This window comes from Aythya fuligula, chromosome 3 (genome assembly GCF_009819795.1).
Source record: "Aythya fuligula isolate bAytFul2 chromosome 3, bAytFul2.pri, whole genome shotgun sequence".
In the NCBI taxonomy this organism is placed as follows: domain Eukaryota; kingdom Metazoa; phylum Chordata; class Aves; order Anseriformes; family Anatidae; genus Aythya; species Aythya fuligula.
In genome coordinates, this window is record NC_045561.1 from 80,777,579 (window position 1) to 80,795,266 (window position 17,688).

The 17,688-nt window shown below is 36.4% G+C and overlaps 1 protein-coding gene across 9 annotated transcripts in view; it reads right to left on the reverse strand.

The window, feature by feature from the left end:
* Positions 1 to 12,530: 12,530 nt before the first annotated feature.
* EPB41L2 (erythrocyte membrane protein band 4.1 like 2) overlaps positions 12,531 to 17,688 on the reverse strand; it is a 103,855-nt gene continuing 98,697 nt past the window's right edge. For all 9 annotated transcript variants that reach the window (XM_032184416.1, XM_032184423.1, XM_032184421.1 and 6 more), the window contains 4 exons: positions 17,471 to 17,593; positions 16,870 to 16,968; positions 14,640 to 14,720; positions 12,531 to 12,669 (listed from right to left, as the gene is read on the reverse strand). In XM_032184416.1, the coding sequence (XP_032040307.1) occupies positions 12,562 to 12,669; positions 14,640 to 14,720; positions 16,870 to 16,968; positions 17,471 to 17,593 (411 nt within the window). In that variant the 3' untranslated portion in view covers positions 12,531 to 12,561. The remainder of the gene's footprint in view (positions 12,670 to 14,639; positions 14,721 to 16,869; positions 16,969 to 17,470; positions 17,594 to 17,688) is intronic.

The following is a 17,688-nucleotide window of genomic DNA, read 5'->3' on the forward strand; positions in this document are numbered from 1 at the left end:
TGAAGAAGTTATTTCACATGTCAGTGCGGAACTTCCTGTGCTCTACCTTGCAGCCATTGCCCCTTGTCCTATCCCCACGAACCACTGAGAAGTGGTTGGCTACATCCTTCTGTCGCCCACCACTCAGATATTTATATACACTGAGGAGATCCCCTCTCAGTCTTCTCTTCTCCAGGCTGAACAGACCCATATCTCTTAGCCTTTCCTCATAGGGAAGATGCTCCAGGCCCTGTATCATCTTTGTGGCCCTCCGCTGGACTCTTTCCAGGAGATCCCTGTCTTTCTTGTACCAGGGAGCCCAGAACAGTACTCCAGGTGAGGCCTGACCAGGGCAGAGTAGAGGGGTTGGATTACCTCCCTTGACCTGCTGGCCACACTCCTTTTAATGCACGCCAGGATCCCATTGGCCCTCTTGGCCACAAGGGCACAGTGCTGGCTCATGGTCAACCTGTCATCCACCAGGACCCCCAGGTCCTTCTCCTCAGAGCTCCTCACTAGCAGGTCGTCCCCCAGCCTGTACTGATACTTTGCGTTGTTCCTTCCCAGGTGCAGGACTCTACACTTGCTCTTATTAAATCTCATTCGGTTTCTTCCTGCCCAACTCTCCAGCCGGTCCAGGTCTTGCTGAATAGCAGCACAGCCTTCTGGCATGTCAGCCACTCCTCCCAAAAAAAAAAAAAAAAATCCTTAGATCCCATTAAAAATAAATAATACAAATTTGCATTACTACAAGCAAGGCGGCCTTGTTTCATTGTCAAATAAGCACTCTTCATTTTTCTCTATAAAGCAAGAGAAAAGGTCCATATAAATATATCAAAACCCACTTCAGTATTATCTCAGGGTTTCTTAAAAATGAACCTAAAAGTAACACATGAAACCACAGGACTTTCCTCTGAACAACTGACAATGACAGGGGACTGTAATGTCTTACTTTTTTTTTTTTTTAAACCTAACTAGACTTTTTTTTTCTTCTCACCTTTTTCCCCCCCTCCATTTCCCTATCCCTCTTCAAATATTCTCCAAGACTCTGATGACTCTGATGCGTCTTCTGTTTTTAAGATGCAGGCTTATGTTCCTGTTCTGTTTATACCACAGGCAGCACAGGGATGATGGCTGTCATGGCATTGCCACAGTAAAACAAAGTAAAATTTAATAAACACTAATTCCTGCTGCAGGTGCAGCCTCACCTCGAGTACTGCAAGTAGTTTTGGGCACCATAGTTTAAGAAAGACATAAAACTATTAAAGAGTGTCTAAAGGAATGCTACAAAGATGATGAAGGGTCTAGAGGGGAAGGCATATGAGGAGCAGCTGAGGTCCCTTGGTTTGCTCAGCCCCGAGCAGAGCAGGCTGAGGGGAGGCCTCATGGCGGCCTGCAGCTCTCTCATGAGGGGAGGGGAGGCGCAGGCGCTGAGCTCTGCTCTCTGGGGACAGCGACAGGACCCGAGGGAACAGCATGGAGCTGGGACAGGGGAGGGTCAGGCTGGGGGTTAGGGAAAGGTTCTGCACCCAGAGGGCAGCGGTCACAGCATTGGACCTGACAGAATACACAAGTATTTGGACACCACTCTCAGACACAGGATCTGTGTTTTTTTTTTTTTTTTTTTTTTTTTTGTGGGTGTGTGTGGGTGTGTGTTTCTGTGTGGAGCAAGCCTTGTGGGTCTCTTCCAACCTAAACTAGTCTATGATTCTATGCTCTCCTTGCAGTTGTTGAGGAATTTTATTCTGACTGAAAGCTGGTAGAGGTAATGAGGATAGGGCATTTCTGCTTATAACAGCGGAGTTTGTATCAGGGCTTCACTGGGCATGAGCGGGGGACCTCTGTCACACTGAGATGATTTTCTAAAAACGTATGGAAACTGATAATATTGCACCACTCATGTGCCTTCAGTTTAATAAAAATCATACTAATAAGCACCAGCTCCTTTTCTATATAAAAATTCACCACCTCAAAGTTGCACATTCTTATGTATGTTTCTGTTGCTTGGTTTGTCTTCCAGTTGACAAGGAACTGGCCATGCTGCATGACCCCAGAAACACCCTCCTGGATTATCGCATGGAGCGGCAGAAGCTGGGGAGATCTGGGAAAAAAGTGAACAAATGCAGGAACTGAATGACATTTAAAGGAGTCTCATGTCTCAGGAAGCAAGCTTACAACCAGTGCTCAGCTCTGCAGGTTTAAAAATAACCAGCTGTAGATAAATACCACGGAGGAGAACAAAATGGAGAGAAGCAAGTGCGGCACTGTACAAACAAAACAGCTACTGCCATTCAAAAAGGCCTTGTAGCAGTTTTGCTCTGTCCCATGAGGCCAGGTGAGCAGTACTTTATTCCCCTCATCAGACACCAGAGACCTCCTGCAATGTACTGTATCAGTTTGTTTACATAACGCAGGATTTGGTGGGAGAGAAAGCACCTTGCTCACTAGTCCTTCGCTAGCCTACAAGGCAGAAAACTATATAACAAGCTCCTGAGAGAGCTGAGCTCGCATACAAGGCAGGCAGTCTTATTAAATTGAAGATGCAAAAATAGCAAGTTCATATCAAGCAGTGACATCTAGAAATTGAGAAGGGTGATGAGGGGGAACTGACTTATTTTCATTACATGTATACTTTGGGAAAGAGTGTAGGTTTTCTGAAGTATACTTCCCACAGAGTTTGGAAACAAAATATAATGTTGATGGGAAACAAAAGGACTTTGCTGATTGACCATGCCAAATTTTGAAACCATGGAAAATTGCAATCAATGTTTTTCCAAATGGTTATTTTAGATTGAGGACAATCCTTGAATAAACAGATGATTTTTCAAATAAAAAGCCCTTAAGTATGGATGTGTCTTGTCACACAATCTCCCCCTCCCGTTAGCTGTAGATGTACAGGTTTAAGTGTATTTCTGATTGGCTGAGGCCCACAAAAATACAACTCAAACTGTTCAAAAATACTCTTGCCTTTTATCTTCCATTTCTAATTCAAATTTAAGCCCAAACTGATGAAGAACAAGAAGTGACTGTACTTACTGTCCCTGATAACTATGGGACATGACTGTTCCTACCTGCTAGCAATTACTGTCTGCAATTACCTCTCCTTGCAGTTGGTTGTTGTTATCCACTATGTTCTTGCATGGTGGGTAATGTGCTTTGTATGAGTTATCTGTGTTTTTGCAGAACTGTAGGTTTCACAGCCTTCTGAGAACTCCTTTGAATCATTTTGTAAATATTAATGAGGCCAGAAGAAACAGTGTAATTTACTAAATGCTATGAGAAGAAAGGAGTCAAACATCAATTACCTTTACTATACGTAACAGTTCTCCATCACATTTTAATACTATCCTATTTTTAAAATGTATAACTTTTTCCACACATATATTTGTGCAAATAATAGATTCATTGCATTGAACAGGTGAAGAGCCAATTATTTGTTACTTAGAAAGAGCTACCTCTGCATTTTTAAAGTAAAGGGTAGGATGCTGAAATGTAAGTACCTCTAGTTAGATCTAGTAGTCTCTAACTTCTGTTTAATTAACTATGCTTGAAAAGTGCGAAGCACTTTGTAGTTCCTTCCATTTGAAATCAGCAGAAGGTTCCGGGTGGAAAACAAACAGGCATTTATGCAGAAGCCATAGCATTGATATAAACAGCAGAAGTTAAATACAGGAAAGATACTTGGACTTTGACTTCAAAGGAGGCAACTCGTAAAAGAAACACAGCAAAGCATGGAAGAACAAAAACAGTAGAAACAAGCTGATCTTGGTCATCTGCCAGAGGAATCTGCAGTGTGATTGCTGGGTTTCCCACCCTCAGCTGGCAACTCGCACCAGGTGCCCATTATCACTCTCTGGGTGTTTCAAGATGTCCTACCTGAACATTGTAGTATCACATCAGAAGTGTTTTTCCCATATCCTGTAGTCAAAAAGTTTAAGATGGTTTTCTTCTGATTTTATTCTTTCCATAAACTTGTTCTTTGCAGTAAGAGCAAAGTATGCATTCTTTTTGTTCTTACAGACCTCATACCACAAATTTCATTTGATTAACAACACATACAAATGCATTTCAGAGAGCAAAAGGAAAGAAACACTCTAAAATCTAAATCTACCTCTGCCTACAGTTGTCTCACACAAACAGAAAACAACCAGAAATGATCACAGCTTCAAGCAGAGAGCAAACCCTCCAGCTTTTGGGGACTGGTCCCTGCTGTAACACTCACTCGGTGTCTTTCTTAGCAGAGAATCATGATCAGTCAGGTAGAAGCAATTCATAGGCCTGACTGAGCACACAAACCACTCTGGAGATCTCACCTGGACTGTTAATTGTTTGGGTCAGGAACAGTCCTGGTTTTGTTCAGCATCTGGATGAATATTAAGAACCATATTCTGGTTGGTGTCCTTGTTCAATGCCTCTGCCCAAGAGTTTAAGAACTCCTGAAATATTTATGATATTTATCTTTGGCAGAGCAAGATAACGCTTAAGATGTAAGGAATATAAGGGACATTTAGAAACAGAGATTGCTCACTGTCTTCTGCATTAGGATACTCTTAGAGATCAAGTTCTTCATCAATCTGTGTATTTCCATTCTAAGCAGTATTGACTTTTTACATTGAAGAAACATGCTGCCAGTAGAAAAATCCGTGATTTTGGATATTGGTCATAAGTTACAGTAATTGTTCCCCTTTCCACTCCATTCTAACTCCCTCAGTTTCAAACACCCATTCCTCCACCATCCATGGAAAGACTCGCCTGGACCACATGTGAAGATATAGAAGTAAAGTTTAACAAGCCTTACTACAACCTAGCATTAATGTTATTTCATGAAATGTCTGAGAATAGAGATCTAAAATGTTATTTTTTTAATCACTCTTAAAGACTTCCGTACTGTAAAATAGTATTACAGCTACCGAGTAGAATGCAATGTAGGTATTAGATAAGAATTATAACAGAAAAACACTGGGTGCCTTTGCCATAACTGCTTATTGAGCTGTAATTGCTAATGTGCAGGACAATCTGACATTCAGGACTCTGTATTATGTCATGAAAATCCTCAGACCTTGCTGTTTTCAGTTCTGTTACTGAATAGTGCCAAGAAACATCTGTTTTCATGCTACTGGCATTAAAAACATACATCTTATGTTGTTCCTTGGACAAGGAAAAAATATACATTTAAATAACACTATAGAACAAAAGGTTTTTAAAAAGCAAATAGCAAATGTGTAAGAATAAATCTGAGGAAGATAAATATAAGCCTTTGAAAATTGCTGAAAGCTGTGAGAGTATTTGAGGTAGTACTACTTTCTAGTACAGTACTTACTCTGTTTTATATGCATCCCCAGGCAACGATCAGTAGCCTAGGTCAGTAGCCTACGTCAGAAGCAGCAAATGACTAACACTTCTGAGAGTGTTAGTCATTTAGCCTGGTCCAGTGCAGCCATTCATATGTACTTACCTCCAAAATCTTTGGAGTTCCTTCATGCTAACAGCATAAATTAAATAAATTAACACTGTAGTCATTAGTAGCACTGTTAACAATTGTAACTTGTACTAATATTAATAATCCAAGTATGTTTTCCCAAGTGCAGTGTAAGAAAAAAAAAAGCAAAATTAAACAAAACCACAGCAAAGCAGCCTGAAAATCAAAACAGTTTCAAACCTTCTAGAGGTGTAATCAGGTCAACCACATGGGATACCAGCTCCTCCAAGTAGCCCAATTCCATTGTAAACATTGTAAAAAGCTAAGAAGCTGCCACTGCTTCCTGGCCAAGGGTACAGTTAATTGTCACTCTGGCCTCTATCAAATTTCACAAACTCTGACTTCTGTCATAATATTTCATTTATCTTATTCTATCTACCTGATTTCAGTGGACAACCTAAAAGTTGCCATTCAGTCTGAGTTGTCCAGTAGAATGTCCATATTTCAAGAAACGCTTTGTACTGCAGTTGCTTATAGATCTGACCAATATGTTTTTTTTTCTTAAAACCAACTGTCTCCAGAGTTGCTTGCTTGTCCTTTATGAAGCCTTAATCAAGGAAGCAATCTGAACAACTCCAGCATTATGAACCCTCAGGTGATCAGGATAGAAAAGAAAGATGCATTAAGTATTTTTATATAGGATCCACGACTCACTGCTCTCAAACAGCATTTAAGCACAATCACTCAAATACCTTCTCCAGATTTTCATTAAATAGGTCTGTAATTGTGTTTGAAGTTAGTTGCGTAAGTATTGTAAAGTCAACTTGTGAAATGTCTCGAGAACAATTTGTTGCATTTTGCAGTTTTTGCTATAGATATATAAAAAAGTAACAATGAAAACTCAGAATTGCACAATATTCTAGAACAGGTGAATAATTTCAACCAGAATCTCTAAAACTCGGCTACTTTTAGGACTAATCACACCTGGGGACTAAGTTTTTCTGCATGACAAAGGCTGTTTAATTAGCACATGTTTAATCCATTAAAGCGATACCTATGCACAAGCTATGCACAAGCTGTGCTGAGCTGAAAGTATAAATTTTCCTTCAATATAAGGTTCTGATTAGGATTTGAAGAAATACATCTCTCAGTGAAAGTCATTGTTTTCAAAAATATTATATTTGCAGTTTTAAGGAGTAAATACAATTGCAATAAAAAACAGAATCGATCTAGTGCCTAACAAATCAAAGATCCAACTCAGTAAGGAATTTACTTTCTTCACACCCAACAAGTTCTGTAACTAATACCACACAATATCAAAAATGCCTCTTTGTAGAGCTTTTTCTTACACACTTATGTAAATCCATAAAATCATCCCCTTAAATGAATACATCTCCATTATGACCTTCTCTTATGTATCCAAGATTTACGACTTTCTTGACCACCTCCTTGCTCATGCACAGCATTGTAGTAGTTATTTTAGGTTATTAGGTTGGGTGGGGTTCTTTTTTTTAAAAAAAATCTGGTATTTTTCAGGCTAATGTGGATGTAATTAAGAACACCTGTATGCATATAAACGAACATCTTGGTTACTGTTGTATTACAGTGTCCAAATTATACAAAGCCAAAACTAAAAGGAATTTCTGTTAACCAAGCATGCTGACAGATGGCAGCAATCTAAACTGAGAACAGCACCAAAAATACATCACTCAGAAGCGAGAAAGAAATGTACTGAGAGGTAGTATGATTTGTTACTTTAAAATCATAGTACCTCTAACTCAATGAACTCCGTAGAATGACTTGTCAACTGGGGCATTTTAACTTGTGTAGTACTGTCCAAATCATTTTTTGGAGTCTTTAAGATTTCTTCTTCTCTGAACCACAGAAAACAGGATGCTTATTGCAAGACACCTAAAAAACACACTAATATATTAGAAGACAACCAATAATTGTACCACCCTTCAGGTAACTCTGGGGACTATTTGTACTACTCCCAAATTCTCAAGGTCCTGTGGCTCCTACAACTGCATTTCTCAAAATTGATTTGCTCATTTTAAGTATTATCAAATTTATGTCTGAGTGCCAATAGTCATACAGAGAATAAACAACTTTATTTTATAATAGAATTACAGAAAGCAAAAATAACACTTAATACAACTTCAAGCTGCTATAAATCTAATTTGGCATTTTAACTATACACAGAGTCAACAGCAAAACAAAACCAAAACAAACCCCAAAACAAACAACCCCCAAAGAACAACAAAAAAATAAAATCCAAAATAATTAACAGGTTTTCTCAGTCTTAAATGGCAGTTTCAAATGATGGTACTGTCTCATTACTTTATGAATGGAATCCATCACGCACTTTTTACTCAGTATCCCAGAAACCTGCATTAGCCATTAGACAAAGCATCTGAAACATATACCTTCTCAATAGCAGAAATGTCAGTTCTAACATGTAGGCAGTGAGGTTTAATAGAAAGCAAGCATTCTACAAGGTGTGTTCAGACAATGGAAGTGTTGAAGTTCGGACACAGTAACAAAAAAAAAAAAAAAAGCACTAAGGTTTTAAGCTGCCTAGATCATCTCTTGTTGGAAGAAGAGAAAGATATTTTGTTATTCCTTCTTTCCTTATCTGGAATGTTGCAGACCACAAAATGTCTACAAAAAGATGAGCATTGGCACCAAAGTGCAAAAAGAACACAGTGCTCAGTCAGAAGAATTTTCTTTGTAACTCCTCCTCCTCTACAGACTACCGCATCATCTCTGCCCCACAGAGAGGAGAACCTTAGAACAGAAAGAGTTACAGTAGATATCAGTATAAAATTTATCCAAAGAAAAATATTTTTTTTCAAATTTTAGGAAATGTTGTATTTTTATAAAAATCTTTGTTATGTGATACTATATATTTACCTGAATAATCTGCAAAAATGTAAATTATTCCAGAAAGATTTCATTTGAAATATTTGGAAAAAAAAACTATATCTAAATTAGTTAAGATCCCCCTTTTTGCACAATAACTACCTGCTCCAGTGAACAATACCTTCCAGACTTCTTTTGTGTTCACTTTCATATAACCAAGAATCAGCTTCAAAAATGCAAATATTTGTGAAAAAGAAGATCTTGCCCTCTAAAACTTCATTTTAAAAAGTCTAAGTTTGTTAAGAAGTGGTTATAAAAAATAAACAAGAAAGATTGTAAGGGAATATAGACCAAAGATGTTAACATGGAGTTTGGTATTGGCATTTCAGTCTTAAACATCTGGTCATCGTTGCTAGGCTCGGTGAATTCGGTTGAGTAGTGATGACTTGGAATGATCACAGTTCTTCGTGGTTATGAACATGGTCAGTATCATTTTCATTTCTGGAAGAAAACGGAGGGGGAAGATTACATAAGCATTCATAGCAGATGCTGTGTGAATGTCACATCATCAGATTCAAGACGAATTTTTTTTTTAAAACGATATCAGTTATTTTGAGGGAGGGTTATTTCACAAAAAAAGTGCTGTATGAACTAAGTCTCCTTCAATCCTGAGGTAAACAGCAATTCAGTTTCTATCAACGCTTTTCCTGCTTTAGTATATTTTTCCCTCCCCAAAATTCTCATGGTGTTTTAAATAGTCACCTCCTGCACAGTTTACTGAACCATAGTCTAGTGCATAAAAAGAAATGAAGATAATTGCTCAGTTAATAATCCCTGAGAATCAGAGTACAGCATCTTTCCCTTTCATTTAGGGAAAGCAAAGATACATAAAAAACACTGCCATAGTTGTGGTCAGGGCAGAGCTTTCATCACCTCAGAAACAAATAATCCAAATTCATTGTGCATTGCTATTGCCTAAACACAGCCGTCTAGAGACATTTCTACAGGCACATGGCTTTCAGCTGGTGCTACAGGAGGGCACAGGTCTCCAGATGGTCCATGTTGCAGACAGACAGATATTCAAGGCATTTCACATGGCCTATATCTGGGCAACTGAATTTGTTCCTGATTTAAATAAAAGGCATTGCTCAGTCACCACATCTCAAATACAAGAGTAACGTGGTCCTCTTTCACTTTCTAATAAGCATTTTAGTTTAAGAACTGTAAAGCAAACCCAGACAAAAATAATGCCTTCCAATATATTGCAAACACCATTCTACAATGTATATATATACACGATGTAAATATTTCTAAAAAAAAGCAAAACACACCCTCAGATGGAAAGAATTACTTTTTTTTTAACCAAGTAGTAGAATATTTGATGAAAGAATCAATTTTGCAGTTAGTCACTAATGTAGAAACATGGTGCAAACCTGCCAAGATTTTCTTCCTCCCATGTCAGAGTCCCTCCAAGAAAGATTACTTACATGGGACAGATTACGCTGAGCACTGATTCGAAACATACTTTTCTGGACTGAGATAGCATGAAGAAACTGTCATGTTCTGCACAAATATAACAAAAGAACCAAACTCGGCTCCCAAGACCTTTAAATGCACACTTAATAATAGTAAATAAGTATTTCAATGATAGCACACACTATAACAGCAAATCCTTACAAATCAAAACGATTTGTTCTGCTTTCTAAGTGCGTCTTTCTACCTCAGATCCTTCTCTGTAAATCCTGAAAATACGAGAAGGATGGTATGAGTGTGCATGCTTAGTGTTGCTGTGTACCAAGGGGCTAGTGAAGTTACCTAAAACAAGGGCATTCTCCTTTGCTACAAACTAACAGCTCTCTCAAAAGTGGTGTGGATTTTTCCAAGCTCCTCTGGAACACAGGTAACATTCCTATAACATTCCTATCTCACAGTTCGTGCAGGTGCACATCCTCTCCTGTGTTTTCAAAATAAATCTGGAGCATACGTGCTATACCTGTTTTCAGTGTCACTAAGCAACAAAGCTACAAGACAAATCCAGTTGAACGTCAGAAAAAAGTTAACACAGAGATTCCTGCACAGTTCTTCATTTTTGCTGACTTGTTCCCATCCCTCCTCCCCCACAAGCAAACATCTCCTTGACCCCCAATAAAGCAAACAAAAAACCTCAACAAAACAAACACATGCTCCTATCCCCCCCCCCAATAAATTCCATTACACACACACACCAGTTCTGTGGCCCTTCAGCCTATTGCTTTATAAAATAAATCTTTCCTGTCTAAATCGCTTTTACATATACAGCACATGCAAACAAAGGGTTGGAGGTACAGCACTGTGTTTTAAGTTACTGACAGCTGAAGTTGTCTGAGAGTGCCTGCAACTTTTTAAAAATATATTTTTAAAATGTCAGAACTCTGCTACCTCCACCAAAGACAGCCCTTTGTTATTTCCAGTTTATAACATCAACATCCAAGAGAAGGAGCGTTGACCTAGCACTTCCAAATCTGATCCATATTGGTTTTGGTTTGTATAAGTTACGAGCAAAACTTATTCCTTCCTTTTTCAAACACACAATAACCTGACTAACACTGAAGAAATTTTCAGAGGGCAGCTCAAACATAGCTCCATTCTGACTTAAAGGCTCCAGTTTCACAGCAAGCTCTCAAAGGAGAGTCAACCAAAAGGTAATTTATGAATTAAAAAAGTAAACTCTTAATTCTAGCACAATCTGTGTGAGGCCAGGAAAAGCAACTGGAACCCTCTCATTCAATACTTGGGTACGCCTGCACACAAAAGACCTGGAGGGGCCGCAACCATTCTACACATTACTGAGGAAATAAGAATTGAGACCATTAACTGCTGTAAAATAATACAAGATAATTTTCTTCATGATAAAGATGATTTTCATTTCTTCAGATGATTTTTTTTACATCAAACTCTACACTAACAAGAGTTTTCCCACTTGATAGCAGCCAATAATACCTCGGCTAGCCAAATACTGAGATCCATCAGTAGAAAAAGAAGTCTCCAAAAAGAAGGTTTAAAACATCACTGTTTAAAACTTCACTTATTTTTAAATCTCTCCTGTTGTTATTTAACCTTTACAATCAATATATTTTCCTTGAAGCTGAATCTACAGTCAACAAAACAATCAAGTTTGAAAATATTGAAGCTTCAGTTTCAGGACATCAGCCAGCATGACAAGCTGAAGAAACCTGAAGCTTTAAACACCAAAGCTGATATCAGGCTTCACATTAGCCTATATCAATTATGACAGCACTTTATTCAGTGTTCTTTGTGATCTTTCTGGTGAATACTTCAAGAACAGCAGTACTTTTAAAATTATTATTCCTATAAATTTTACTAGTAGCAACAAAAATAGTTTCCTTTTGAATATCTAAATTCTGAGCTGTTTTGTGGCACTGTAGATTCTGTCAATCAACACAGCAACTTTTTTTGAACATAAAAATATATACTTTTTTTTTTTAATCTGACCTGGGCCATTCTGGTTTATATTGACTGTCACAGGTTTTTGGTAATAGTTTGAGGTTACTAGATGGTCAAGACCTGGATTATACTGCTCAAGTAGAAATAAATTTTAGGTAGTACTTCATATATAATTTTTGTTTCCTAAAGTAAATCCTTTAATGTAATAAAACTCAAAGCATCCAATAAAAGTACAATTATTGGTAATGACAAGTATTACATTCATCAGTAAAGGAAGTTTTTATATTGATCTCATTCATACTTAAGACAGCCCAAACCACCTGTTCTGAGGTTTTATTTATTTATTTATTTTAATGAACCTTGAGATATATTAAATTATCCTTACCACCAATTTCCTAGTATTGTTTTTTCATGTAAGTCAAACATCAATAAGGAAAAATGCATTTTCCCTATTTAAGCTTAGCTTTTAGTTTTACGCCACTGGATAGCTGCATATAGAACAGATTGCTGATTTTCAGTAAGAATGGGATTTTTTTTTTTTTGGACCTTTATCAACAAAAAAAAGTGTCCAGATAGAAATCCATTTGTTCTAAAACTAAAGAATGTACAATAATTTTCCATCTGAAATGAGAACCTAAAAATCGTCTATTACCAATTCTGTTACTCCTCAATACTAACAATCTTCTATTAGTGCCTATTTCAATTCATTATTTTGTGATAACATATACCAAAAGATCTCCCATATTTTTGCAAGCCTTTTATTACAGAATGCAACAGAAACTACTGATAGGAAAAGTAGCATAAGTTTATCATTACATAAGTTTACCTGAAATATTTGCTTGAGGACATTTTTGATTTTAGTCTTCATCTTCCTCAGCAAGTTCAGTTTCTTTGTGCACCACTACTCTTGTGACAGACATGTCAGGGTGTTGTTCTTTGGCTTCTTTGATTGCCTGTGCCAGGGCCTGCAACCATATTTAAATTATGTAACTCAACAACAGTAAAAAAAAAAAAAAAAAAAAAAAAAAAAAAGGGGCATTAATAAAGGGCCAGGGAATAGGTATGTAGCATTGGCAGTTTCGATAATAAATATTCAGAAGTCTATGTTCCTGAGCTTGAGAGGGCTTAGAAAAAAAAACACAAAAGAAACAAAACAAAAAACCATGACACTGTAAGAAAGGCTTCAAAAAGGTATCGACATTTCCAAAGTAGCAAATAACCTTAAAGTCACCTTGTAACTTTTCTAGCTTACCCCAGAAGATGAAAAGTACTTTATACTGGAAGAATTAGAATTTGTGTAACAGATTTGACAAATAAAGATAAAACAAGGATGTCCTACTAAGGAAACACATACAGGGGAACACATCGTATGCCTTGGTAAAATACTGGTGTTTACTCATGTAATGTTTACTCATTATAATTTTTTATTGGTTTGAATTCTATAATGGGGCAAATGTAAGCTATGTAGTGTGAGGATTTAAAAGATAGTGGCTATTGAGATATAATAACCAGTATTGATCATCAAATGATTAACAATGAAAAAACAGAGGCCTCTAATCTCTAAATTACACATGTTAAAAGCACTTGAATTCTGAAATTCAAAATTAAAATATTTTTCTCCTATTGAAAAACTGTTTTAGCGATGTAGGGAGCAAAAAGACAAGAGTGAACACCCATCATATAGTTTGTGCTTCTGTAGAGCTCCATATCAAATGAAGAAGTTATGGTAGAATTTTCTTAAATCTGTTAAGAGCTGCTCACTGCTTTGAAGTTCAGTGATTTATTTTAATTAATAATTTCATTTTCTACTTCACTAATCATTTATCTCAAAACAAAGAAGGACTTGGAGAATGGTTTTTACTAAAGCATTGTCTTGTACGCTAAAGGTATTATGTGACCTTTTCTGATGTCCCAAGTGCACTGAGCATGTGTAAAGGCAGACAAGAGCTATGCCTAATGTTGAACAACCTCGTCATTTAATTATAAGTTTCAAGAAGAGATTGAACTTGTCAAGAACCACTTTCTAGCAGCAGATCAAAATCTGAAATTAAATTTCCTGAAAGCTCTCACTGTATTACACTAAGAAGCTAAATTAAACCCTGTCGAGTTGTGTAGCTTCCATAAAGTTAGAACTGGATTCACTGCATCTTTATTAGTAAGGTAGGCTTTTCTATTTATATTATGCAGTGACTGTTGATTGACTTTGTCACTATAGTTTTTTAGATTAAAAAAAAAAAGTGTGATCATCACTACAAAGAACAGATAATAGCGCTTTCTCAATGTATTTTTCTGTGTACTTCTTGAATTCACCTTTCTTAATTGGGCAGGTAGAAGCAATTTTAACCTTCATCACTAAGGTATCAAAATATAACCAACCACCTTGGCGCTGATAGAGATCAAAGGTACTAATTTAAGATTACAGCTGATCAACAATTATTTTTGTTGTATAGAACTTCATAAATACAAGTCAAAATCTATTTTTCACATTCAGTTTTTGTCTTAGCATATTTCAAAGCTTTCAGTCAAGATGACCTCTGCATTTAGATGTTGCTGACCCAAAGCAGTAGACTCCCATCTGTCTAGATTAATGTATCAAAATTGATTTAGTAATGCTTTTCCTCCCAAATGGCAAAAGCAGCACTAAACTAGGTGTGTCTCTTCCAAAAGAAGCAATCCCTGTGAAAAATAGTAAGAAATCTATTCACATGATTTATAATGTGAAGTTGAAAATGCTTATAACTCTCAGTTTTATTCTAAAGGCTCTCTATGCGCTAAATACCATACTTTAACAAATTTGCTGAAATCAACAGTCTTAGGATCTTTCTACATCCTTCTGTTCTCCACCTTTGTCCTACTTCAAGGTTTTTGAAAAATCTTCTATAACTCATTGGACTATTGATAACACACTTTAAGTATTAACAGCTTACATACTCACCTCATCATGGTCAATGTCTCCATCTCCAGTAATGACAATTCGCTTCTCAATTCTTGTTTCTGATACCCCACCTTTTACCATCTATAGATGGCACAAAAAAAAAAACACACAACTTTGTGTAATTATTTTATATGGCCGTAAGCTTTCCAGTACAGCACTGAAGCACGTAAATTTCTCTGTCACTGGACTACAGTTAGTAAGTATTCTTGGTGCCAAGTATCCTTTTTCAGTTATGCAGTTAGTCACACTCTACGCTTGATTAAAAAACAAGTAATGGAGAATTCCTCCTGCTATTGGAGCCCAGGTCTGAACAGACCTTGATATGCAGACCAACAGGAATTCCAGGCTCTTCCACGATATAAATCTAGCAACAAGGAAAATTCCAGGAGTCTTGTCTTTGATTTCAATCTATTCAGCATAGGCTTGTAATGAGAAATACTCACTAAATAATCCCATACCATCAAATACAAGCACAATCTTTTTTTTCCCTCCTCAACTCACGTACCATAGTGTCAAGTTTTCAACATATTTCACATTGTTGATGGAAATAATTTAATGCTTTGATTCTTAATTTCTCAGTCTAATTTTAGCACACAAAAATTTTCACAGAAATAAAATTGTATGGTGGTTGTTTTTTTTTTTTTTTTTTAAATGAATCTGCATAATAGAAAAAAAATAAAGTACTTCTCAAGATCCACTGGCCGTTATTAGAAAAGATGCAATATAATCCTGTCAAGAACATCATTTGAAAATTAAATCTATTTTGACAGGCACCTTTATCTAAAACAGTTTGGGATGTAAAATATGAAGTTGAATTAGAAAGCTCACAAAGCCTCTTCATCAACAATAAGCAGTCTACAAAAATATAAGGATCTACTGTGTTACGGTCATCGCCGTCATAATTGAGAAGACAAGAATGAAGCTATTTTCTGTAATGTTTCCCTCCAAAAAGAAGCTATTTTCTGTAATGTTTCCCTCCAAAAAGAAGCATTCACATGTGGACTTGACATGGAAATTTCTATTTTAAAATAAATTTATATCCATGATATCTCAATTTTTTGAATAAAGTTTTTTCTTAAAACAGTGATGACTTAATGAATGCAAAAGGGATCAAGAGACTGAAAAGAACCTGGTTGCTATTCCATCTAAAGAAATGTACTCATTGTAAATTCAGAGCTGATTTTATTTTATGCAGCTTTCATCTGATAAATTTCCAACATTACCCATCCAGTGTCATTCCATGAATACAACTTTCTATATTAAGTATATCTGGTTACTTAATTTATACAGTCAGCAACAGGTTATTGTTCCATTCTCTGATGATGTGAAACATCATCAGAGAATCAAAACATCTTGTTTTGGGAAGAAAAAAAATCCTTAACTAACACTTTACATTTCCTTCTTCCCTTTTGCTTCACTGTAAACAGTGCTTTCTGTAACCTTGAAAAAGGCATTTTAAGAGTTTAAAGACAAGAGCTGGAAACTTTGTTGTCAGGGCACTCCAAAAATTTGATATTTACATAAACGATGAATAAAAACAACACTTCAGTAGTTCTAACATACTCTGGCATTAAACATTACACAAGACCAAAATAAACGTGATGCCCTGATAACATTGAGTTTTCCTTTTATTTTCAAGCATGGAATGCAGAGCACATGCTTCAGCACTAAAATATGCTTGGAAAGTAATGTAGTCATATGATCTGTTTTTAAACACATTCTAAACCTAATGGCACAAAGGAAGGTCAACACAGAATCTGAGAAAACATTGTTTCATTACATCCTTATAGGAGACACCATAAGCAGGGCTCCAGTGGACCTCAGGCACATCAGCAATGTTAACAAAGATTCTCTAAGATACCAGCAAGCAAAGACAAAACTGAAACAAAAAACATAGATATGTTCTCGTTGCCAAGCACAGAAATAAGACCAACAAGAAAGATGAAAAAAACTAATCACATTTTCTACTTTTTCCCATCCTGTCCCCAGATATTCCTGTTTATTCATTAAGGGTTTTCTGCTCAAAAACTGTATGCAGAAAAATCAACTTTTACATGTACCTAGAATGAATTCACATGTACCTAGAATGAATCCAATCCACTTGAAGTCAGCTTTCTTCAATAATTTACCAGATATACATGTATAGGTATCAGAGACTTCACATAAGACTTGGACTTTTTTTGCCCTTTTTTAATTAAAAAAAACTTCAGAGAGAGATTATCCATTTTACCTTGGTGATGTGTGTAGTTGTGGTAGTAGAAATTGACTCTGATGTAATTGTCTGTGCACTCAGCAACACACCAGCACTGCCATCAGCACTGCCATCAAACTGTAAGATGAAAAATAGCATTTTTGTATTTTGGTATTTAAAAGCTGTGTTTTCATAGGAGTCAAAGCAAGTCTTATTACTAAACACATACTTATTATTTAGTTTAAATGGAAAAGTTAGAACTGAAATTTAAGTAGAAGTCATCCAAGTTCACAACATCACATAGACTCAGTAAACCATTACAGTTCATTCTTGTGGAAAATTTATGATCAAAGTTAAGTGCTTTAATGAAATGATTTTAACCAAGTTTCCAAACCTAAATACAACTTATATATTTAAAGCAACTAAATTATTTTTATCAAAAAAGACTTTCAGAACCTTAGGAGTAATATTGCTTTGTCTATACACATTTCACTTAACTAATTCATAGCCAAAGTATAATCTTAGCTGCTACAAGAAGTAGAGGTTTTTGAAAAGCACTTCTTGGACATTACACATTTGAGGCTACAAATTACTGGAATAAAGCCCAACTTTAATATAACAAATCACCCTGCCATTGTACCTGTGGAGATTCATATGTGATGGTTTTAGTTTCTGTTTGAACAATTGGAACTTCTTTTGTGGAGATTTCAGTTCTCTGTGTGGCGTCTGAAATGGTTACCATCTCTGTTTTCACTACTGGAGGCTATGGTGCAAGAAACAGACAATCAGCTCGAAAGACATAAGAGGAAAGTTTGTAAAGTGGAGCTAGAAAGTAAAATCAAAGACATGTGAAAAGCA